At 44.3% G+C, this 9,770-nt stretch overlaps 1 protein-coding gene across 1 annotated transcript; it reads right to left on the bottom strand.

Annotated features, from left to right (window-relative positions):
* Positions 1-3,510: 3,510 nt before the first annotated feature.
* Positions 3,511-6,856, bottom strand: LOC124691257 (short-chain dehydrogenase TIC 32, chloroplastic-like). Its single transcript, XM_047224529.1, has 8 exons — positions 6,631-6,856; positions 6,326-6,557; positions 5,674-5,753; positions 5,336-5,489; positions 5,170-5,248; positions 4,926-5,010; positions 4,636-4,682; positions 3,511-3,848 (listed from the first exon to the last, which is right to left on the bottom strand). Exons 1-8 carry the CDS (start codon positions 6,740-6,742, stop codon positions 3,690-3,692), a joined length of 948 nt encoding a protein of 315 aa, XP_047080485.1. The 5' UTR covers positions 6,743-6,856; the 3' UTR covers positions 3,511-3,689.
* Between the last annotated feature and the right edge of the window lie 2,914 nt (positions 6,857-9,770).

Here is a 9,770-nt window from a genome sequence, read left to right as displayed (position 1 = left end):
GAGCTCTTTACTTATGCACCTTACCTTGTGATAGCCATAGTTACTTGCATTGCTTAGAATAAGTTGTTGGTGCACATAGGTGAACCATAGTATATAGGCTTTGGGCTTGACAAAGTAAATGCTAGTTTTATTCCGCATTTGTTAAGCCCATCCCGTAAAAGTTTTAAACCGCCTATTCACCCCCCCCCTCTAGGCGACATCCGTGTCCTTTCACAATCCCCTTTCCTTCTTGATGTTGGCCTTGTGGCAAGAGCGAGCAACACCACTAAGATGGCTTTCTTGAGTCTCTCCACTCAGTCAACAACACTTACAGATGCCATGTTTGAGCGTTCCATGTTTGATCTTTTTTGGGGTGACTTTTTTTGGTTAACTCCATGTTTGATCTGATTGCAGCTGTTTGTTTTTTTACTTGATTCACTAGGCATGCTACAAATGGATGAAAATCGAGAGGGCACCATTCAGACCTCAATGTTTGTTTAGGTAATTACTGATTAGCGAATGATATATACAGTTGTACAAATTCAAACTTGCTAGAGTGTATGCTAGATGCTTTGATGAATTATCTGAACTATCTAACAAGACATTCATATGGTAAAAAAAACATTACTCCCTCCTGCCTTTCAATTTTTTTGAGCTACCTATACTGCTATACATACTTGTTACTTACAGTATTTACTATATATCAGACAAATGGCTCTAGGTACCTTAGTCCAGTTTCTATAGATTTACTATATATCAGACAAATGGCTCCAGTTACAGTAGTCCAGTTTTCATGGAATTATCATAAATCCTCTTTGCCCCACACCTAAGTTTCTGCATCTGATTATCATGATTGATATAAGGTTGAAATTGGCTTGATGCTATGTTCAATTTTGAGAGGAAGGAGAAACAAAGAGGTGAAGACTAAGTTTTGTGCCCTTCTGTGAGTCACTGATCATCCTTTCAGTACTACTCTACCAGCCGCAAATGAAAGCGTTCCTCTGCAGTGAGATTAGGAATTTTGAAAGGCCTCAAGGATTATCGACAGTTTATTCGAGCAAATAAGTTGGTCTAGCGATGTGCTTCTGTGTTCCTGTTTTATGATCTAATTGAATGCTACAGAAGCCTGGAAAATTTGTGACATCAAGCTGTTGTGTAAAGTCTTCTAGCTAGTGTCCAGTCAACAACCAGGTGGTTGGGTTGAGGATCTTAACCATTTCGTTTTGCCCCCGTGTTGTACTTCTGAAGACACATGTTATCTCCGGTCAGCTTGGGATCTCTTATTTTGAAGTTCCACTTCTTGACCAACGCGGCATATTATTCTGAAGTGTGGTCGATTCTAAAACGTTAATTATGCACAGTAATATACAACCGAATTCTAGCTCCACATTTTGTACAGATTTGCTACTATTTTTTTCTCTTTTACAACGTAAAAACTACCTCTTGGGGCATCGTTTTTGGAGCAGCGGCTGCATGGAGGTGGTTTTTGATGGAGTGGTGTTCATCTATCACGTCGTCGTCGATGATTCTCAGCGGCGTGGAGCTGCGGAGTATCGAAGACGGGCGAGGACTGCTGGACGCGGGCAGGATGGTGGAGCTGTTTGGTGTTATGGTGACATCGACGGCAGGCCTGGCACGGTCAATGCGTTGATCTCACTTGGGGGTTCGAGATAGATGGCGGTTGCAAACTCTGCGACGTGTGCAATGACACACCCTCAGGGTTTTGCTTTTTGGATGATGTGTGTTGGTGTACCGTCAGGGAGTATGGCCTTGTTCATGGTCCCCCCTTAGGTATAGCGAGTTGTCGCTAGGAAGGAGGCTTCGAGTTGATATTTGTATTCCCTTTGTAAGGCATTGCAAATAATTTAATAAAGAAGAAAGTTGTGTGCATCCTTTGAATGCAGATGATGGACTATGCTCCTTGATCAAAAAAAGAACATTTCAAATTTACTACTACTATGTTATGCCGTTGGACAAATTCTTTATTGCATTCTCGGTCGCAATATGCCAGTATCAACTCATTTGCCCTGTGCAAGAACTATTCCTCTTCAGCATTACATTATTACTTTGATTTGATTGCATTTTGGGGCTAACTGAGATTTTACGTGAAGCATGTACTTGTGTGTGGTTCTCAAAAGAAAGATTTTGTGGTACACATTTGTAGCTTTTGTTTTCTGATACAACTAATCAACAAGTCAATACGAAGCCTCGTGGGATTTACAAAAGTTTCTTACCGAGCTAGGTTTTCCCATCTCAAGCAACTTAGAGTTTTTCATTTAATATTTGTGTGTTACTAAATACTCATTGCTATATATACTAAGCATTTTAATATTGTGACCTCATCGTCGAACTTTCATTTCTGTTATCCACATTTGATGAATCTTTTCACGCACCTCCTATAAAGCTTCTAATATGTGTGCCCTGTTGAGAAAATTGGATGTCTTATAATTTTATTCTCCATAAAAAAATTCTATAAATTCCCGCAACAACGTGTGGGATGTCATCTAGTTTTATAGTGAATAGTACACATTTCAAGACTACTAACTTTGTCAGATTTTGTCAATTTAATACAAATAAGTTTGCATTGAGAGTTTGCACCATTTGTAGCATACATCACTGGCTATCTCTAGAATTTTATTTCAGTTTTTTTTTAAACTTTAAAATATAAATTTTGAGACTTTGAAAATAAAGAGCTACGTGTAGCTCAGCCTCCAAAACGTCACACTGGATGAAATTGACGCTACATTCTGGTTTTGCTATGTGTGGTGCCCTATTTACAGCATCTATAATTTTGCTTATGCCCTATTTTATAACATCTGAAACTGGTGCTATATCCCTATAAGAGTTTTCAGGTCGAAAACTCATGCATGCTCTTGTAAAACCCCAAAAGTGGTGCCCTATAATAGTTTTGAGCTCAAAATCTCATGCATGCTCTTGGGCACCATTGAGCCCTATTTTTTGAAAAAAAAAATGAAACTCACACTCTTCGGTGTCCAAAATATCTACAAAAATTTACATCAAGATTGTACACCAATTTTTTTTGTTTAAAAATACGCTATATTTTGGGAATACAAAAAAAGACAAATTTCTGACAACACATATGTTACCCCTATATACTGTTAGAAATTTATTTTTTCTATAACCCAAAACATAACGAGTTTTCTACTATATACAGACCATGTATATGTATTCCAAAAATAAATTTTGGAACTTTCTGAAACTCAAAAGTACAAATTTGAAAAACATTAAGAGGGCACCTGGTGCCCAGGTGCACCCAATTCGCGTATAACATTATTTCAGGAGCCCTATTAATGATGGTCTAATGATTACCAAACACGCTGCGGACAAACCAGAAAGGTTTTTAGCACGGGATGCCACGGGCGAAAGCCAGGAACATATGTACACCAGTTATGGATCACGGCGGTCCCTTCCTAAAGCACACTCTGCAAGCGGGCCCAGTATCTAGTGTCAAAAAGGACAACCACCTACCTGAGTAACCTCACAAGATAAAATTCAGACACCATCTTGGTGCAGCAACACAGCGCAATTCAGAGACCGCGCGTGTGTTTCCTCCACCTGTATAATAGTTCATAGACCAAACCCTCTGCTTCACCATCGTTGCGATAAAGTTTCAGTGAGGTGTCTACATTGCAATACTGTATCATTTTCCTCCGATCATCTCATCTCTCACAGGACACGAGGAGCGTTCTTCAGGTGGTGAGCTCGACGCTCAAGTCCCAGAGCTTCTTGGCCAGCTCCACGTCCTTGGCCTTCTCACTCGCCTCATACACGTTGCTGTCGCAGAAATACTTCCCCGACACACCCTTCGTGCCCGGGTGCAGCGCGACGTAGCACGTGGTTGCCGCCCCCTGTTAGCAGCACAAATGCAAGGCTAGTGTATCAGACAGGTCCAGGCAGGCAGGCAGCAAACCAAAGCTCGGAGGAATGCAATCTTAACATAGGCATTAAGCTAATGACTCGGAGAATCCAGATTTGTGCTACCAATATAGTATACAGTATAGTTGCGGTCATCTTGCAGAGACCATACATGCGAAGCTAGATCTTCAAGTTTAAGGGGAATGTAGCAGACCAAGTACAGCGCAGGTCACTATATTGCCACCCACTGTTCCAGTTACGACACGGCACAACCCGGAGGCAGCACGGAAAAATGAATGCAACAACCACATAACGGCAAACTAAATAATGGTTTACTGCCCACTGAACATTAGCATAGCCATAAACAAATGGCTTAGTGAGATCCAGAGTTGTACTATCAATATAGTACAATATGGTAGTGGTCATCTTGCAGAGACCGTAAATGCTAGAGTAGATCTTTAATTGTAGGGGCTTAAATCTGACCAAGAAGCGTGGGTTTGTAGATCGCTAAACCTAGCACAAGAGTAATATAACAATATATTATCAATCTCTTTAGACTGTGCTCCAAAACTAAAGATTTGTATGCCATTTCGAGACAAGTTACAGCCACCTGGCAGACCCCAGGATACAAGTTGGTTGGTGACAGAGTAACGTAGCAATCATTGATCAACACAATATAACACGAAATGCTACATTTGTTGCCTTTTCATTCCTTTTCATGTTCTCTAATATGATTAGATAAAGTCCCAGAAGACTGAGCATAGTAGTGCAGAAGTGTACCTGATTAGCATTTTTCAGCACCAATTTACCAAGCGTCCGACTGAGAACTGCATATGATAAAAATGATGAGATCAGTCGCTACCGCTCCAAAAGTATCATTTATTTTCACAGTTACAGGTAATTTGCATCATTTTGATTCATGCATGTCGTTTCTGTCTAAATCTTATATCTACTCCGTTCTCTTTTTGTTGATGTGAGTACCATGAGTTATTTGAAGTAAGGAGAAACATGATTCAAGACAATTTCTTTTCTGAAAGCAGGAGTGTGAAATATCTGCCAAGTATATTTACCGTCTATGATACTGTGGTAGCGAAGAAGGTTTGTGATGATAGATCCAGGGTGGAGAGAATTTGCAGTGATGTTAACACCCTCTTCCTGTTACATAAAATGTTGTATCATGATGATTTCACATAGCTGAGCTCAAACAAAGCTATGGGACATGGAAACAAACTTGAAAACAAACAAAACAAGTTACGTGCAAACAGTTTACAAAAGTCTGACACGCTACTAGCCTATGAGGTTTGGTGCAGATACCTTAAATCTCCTAGCAAGTTCATTAGCATGCAAAATGTTTGCAAGCTTTGACTGCCCATACGCGCCAATGGTGCCATACCTACACAACACAAGATTGAACATCAACTACTGAATGGATTTGCCTTAAATGAAGTAAACAGGAGGGTGAAAACAAATAATTACATACTCTGCTTCATCATTTATCTTGTCAAATCGGATGCCTTCCTTGTATGTAACCCTGTGGCCCTCTGATGAAACATTGACGATTCTTCCTTCCACGTTTGATTCACGAGAGGTCTTCTTCATGTTCTCCAGCAGAAGATGTGTCAAGAGAAAATGTCCTGAAAACATAACACCATCCAAACTTTTGTAAGGCAGACACCATTCCATTTGAAAATTCGGAGGGTGAGAAGTGAATTTCAATGGCAACAACAACACTATATTGTTCTGACGAAGCGTTGTATAACAGTATGTAATTGGTTTTTGTCATCAGCTAGTCAAGTAGATGTCAGTCCGTAGTCATACCGACATGGTTAGTTGCAAACTGCATCTCTATGCCATCCTTCGAAAGGGTGAAAGGAATTGCCATCACTCCTGCATTGTTCCTGCCAGAGAAAGCATCATGTAATCAGGGAGTGCAGTAAGCTGTAAAGTACACTTGAACAAGTGTCCGAGCGAGCAGAGCATGAAAATAGTAGATGTAAATAAGTGAGAGGTTTGCGTTTGCCGTGGATCAAGTGCCCTGGCACAAGAATCGTCATAGGAAGTAGCTATGCAAGTACTTCTTTATTGGCAGAAATTTATGAGGGGTGTTATAATTGCACAGAATGAACTCATACTGAAATTGTCCATCCGAATTAGTAATTGTCCTGAAACCTGAATTAAATCTGCAAGGGAAATGTTCTGAAACTATGTGCATAGAGCAAACCAGCTAACTGCAACCAAACTGATAGTGGTCACATCACAGTTGTAGGCTTGTAGTACTCGTACAATCAGGGATTTGGAGTGTTGAAATCACATCAAATCCACTAGTACAACTCCTAACCGAAACCGAAGGGTCCTTGGCGGAAGCGATTTAACAACCTTGAGACGCACGGGAATGGGGAGGGAGTGTATTAACGGAAGTGGTAGTACTATATTAGTACTCCTATGGAAATTAGGAGCAGAAGGGGCGTACACGAGGATGTTGAGCGGGAGGCCCTTGGCGCTGAAGTCGGCGGCGAACTTGCGGACGGAGGCCATGGAGGAGAGGTCGAGCTCCATGACGTCGAGGGTGGCCGCGGGGGTGTCCGCCAGCACGGCCTGGCGCACGGAGTCGGCGGCGGCGAGGTTCCTGGCGGCCATGACGACGTGGGCGCCGCGCGCCGCCAGGACCCGCGCCGTCTCGGCGCCGATCCCGCTCGACGCCCCTGGGGTAAGAATCGAAATGAGGGGCGGCGGCAAAGGGAAGGGAAGGGGAGGGGAGAGGGGAGGGGCGGTTACCGGTGACGATGGCGGTGAGACCTGCGGCGGAGAGGCCTTGGGTGACCTGGTCGGCGGTGGAGGCCCAGGAGAAGCCCGAGGCGCCCTTCCGGCTGAAGATCGAAGCCAGCATCGTCGCCTCCGGCAGTGCGGTTGCTGATCTCCGGCGGATGAATCAATCAACCTCGCGCAGACGGAGAGAGGGAGTGGGGAAAAGGGGTGTGCGGCGGGCGGAGTCCACCACCACTCGCGTGCTGTGCTGTGCAGTGTTGTTCTTGTTCTTCTTTGTTGTTCTTGTCGAGTCAACACACACAATGCAACATGCCAATGTGCGCGTGGGGCCGATTCAATCCTTTCTTTTTTAGCTAGAAGAGAGGGGTCTAGAAGATCCAGGTGGAACATCTATTAGCGAACCACGTGGCAGGTACAAATTACGATCCTTTACGGCACTTGCCCTAAAGAACCTAATATTGATCTGCTTTAAAAAAAACACCTTGGAAGAGCAATCCGGTCCCTAAATGCCTCCGCCACCAGACATCGACGTCCTCAAGGCTGCACCTCTGCGGAACAGAGCGAGAACGCTCGAACACCCCTTTCCCAGGTAGATCCGTCGCCGCTAGTCACCGCAAAGCCACCGGGGACGCACCACTTGGTGGCGACGAAGCGCCGAGCTCCAGCAGCGAAGACGGAGAAAAGCCTCCGATCTAGAGGTTGTTGATCATGGGCCGCCATGTCAGCCAAGGATAGTCGAGCCTCTAGCTTGGTTGCGCGTGTTGATGAAGAACCACCGCCACCGGGGAAGGCGCCATCGGAAGAAGGGAAGAGCACCACCGTCTCGTCTCCCCTCCGCAGGACAAAGACCGAAACAGAGCAGAGCTTCCCATCCCCCCAGACCACCCCCACCAAGAGCTTCAGCTTTATTGAAGGAGACGGTGCTCGTCATCCTCACCTCTAGCTCTGGCCACTAGAGCAAGACGACGACGAGAAGGAGCCCTAAACCGCACCAGATATGGCCGAACGGATCAAGCACTCCGCTCCTGACTAATGGGATAGGGCCAGAATCCACATGGGAAGACAAATGAAACCTACATCTATACAAGAGAGAGGGCCGGCCTCTCATCCCCTTTCCACTCCAGCCGACGAAGCCGCTGGAAGACAGGGGAAGGAGAACCGGGACGACCAAGGCGACTCTCAGAAGAGAGGGAGGTGGAGAGAGAAGGAGGGGGAATGATCCTCTGGGCTCGATTCAATTCAGAGATTTTCTACTCCATAGTGCTACAAAACAATATCCAGGGTAATATGAAATTGTTTTCAGGATAAGGATGTTATAACTTTTGCTAACTTATTCCATAGTTTGTTATACAAATCTAATTCTTACCCGGTTATATGAAAAAAAAAACTACGACTATATGAAAACAACATGCTACAATTTCTTAGCACATTTTTTCATCAACTCAAATCTTCTCAGGTCGATGATCTTGTCTTTTCTCCTAGCAAATCTCCTTCATAGGATAACCCTTTCTTCATCTTCTTCTACTTCTTCTTCTACTTTTTTGTGCGTAAAACGGAAACTTTATTACCAAGATAAGGTTTCACACGAACTCGAGTAACCCAAGAATACCTTCATGCCGTAAACCAAACCAGCTTTCTAAAATTATTTCTTTTTGATAAGGTTCGACCTCTTGAGGTGTGGCCCGGTCTCACCTTCTGACCTGCATAATGGTAGCAATAAACCACCAACACAGCAACCTCTGGATCTCAAACGACAAGCCAACAATGACTCCAATTGAAATTGTTTCCTTCTTACCAACCGGTTCACAGATCCAAAAGAAATCCAACATAATAATAGTAGCAATCAATAGAATGCTAGGGAAGATTGATAACAATTAGAACATTGATGGTGAAGATTGCCAAGCAATACTTAGAATCTCATGAAGAAATGGGAACAACTCCATGAAAAGTGGCCTTGGAATCCACAATGGGATCTTCTCCACTAAGGAAGGGATGGGGTTCATAGCTCATCTATCTAAGATAACACACAACAATAATGCTAACCGAATTTATCCAGCCATAGGGAAATTCAAATCTCGTGACCACCACACCAAGTCACTGAGATCAACACAGCAAGTCTCATGGTTGAACCTCGCAAAATTGCAGTCCTGTTGCGGACACTCCCCAAAGCCAACGTGTACGTGCGAGGTGTGGGGTGCCGCCACCTCAGCAACTTGACTCCATACACGAATCGATCGACGGATGCAACGCAACGGACAAGTAGCGAGGAACAACGCACATGGGTTTGCGTGCAATGCAGCGTTGGCATGCCGGGAAGCGAGGCGGCAGAAGGAGAGTCGCGTGTGAGGGCGACAGTTCGTAAGTAGAGTCGACGAAATTTGATTAGAGGAGCGAGGGTAGGCGGGGGCGACAACAACTTGCAACATGGCGTGGGTGAAGGCAAGGTGACAGCGGCTGGCAGTAGGACGCCGATGATGAGCCGGTAAGATCAGTTCTTCGAGAAAAAGAGGGTTGCACGAGGGGGATTAATTTGTCGGGATTGATTAGCGCGAGCGTTGATTTAGAGAGACTTGAGGACTTGTCGAGCGAGTGGATATCGCCTGATAGTGCTTTATCCGTGAAAAGTGAAACTAATAGTCAGCGTTGACTGTAAGCTTGTAAGGCCGTGATGGGTTGGATCTGCCCCTCTTGCTTTTTTTTTTTCTAGTATATTTATACATAGATAGATATTGATGGTGCCATGTTCTGACATTAACACGAGTTTATGTGCAGTTGTTAATTGAAAATGTCATTCTATGTTTGGATGCAAGAAATTAGATCTGAAATTGGTGAAATCTGGAATTTATGATTATTTTTATGCCGTTTGGGTTGCGCACCCCGGAAAACGGAAAGGAATTTGTGCATCCAAACACAGTATCAGCAGAATTTCAACCAAAAGAAATGAAAAAAGGGAAAAGCCTAGTGTCATCGTGATCTCTCCCTGGTTTCCTCTTCGTCTTCCTCTCCCCGACTTCCCCTGATTCCACCCAAATGCCCTAGAGCCACCGCCGTGCCGCCTCAACCCCTCCGCCTGCCGCCGTCGACGTCCCTACCTCACTGTGCCTGATCCCGTCTCAACCCCGTCCCTCGACTTCGGCCCGCTGGTGCAT

The sequence above is a fragment of the Lolium rigidum genome, chromosome 2, assembly GCF_022539505.1.
Source record: "Lolium rigidum isolate FL_2022 chromosome 2, APGP_CSIRO_Lrig_0.1, whole genome shotgun sequence".
NCBI lineage: Eukaryota > Viridiplantae > Streptophyta > Magnoliopsida > Poales > Poaceae > Lolium > Lolium rigidum.
This window is presented reverse-complemented; position numbering and strand designations above follow the sequence as displayed.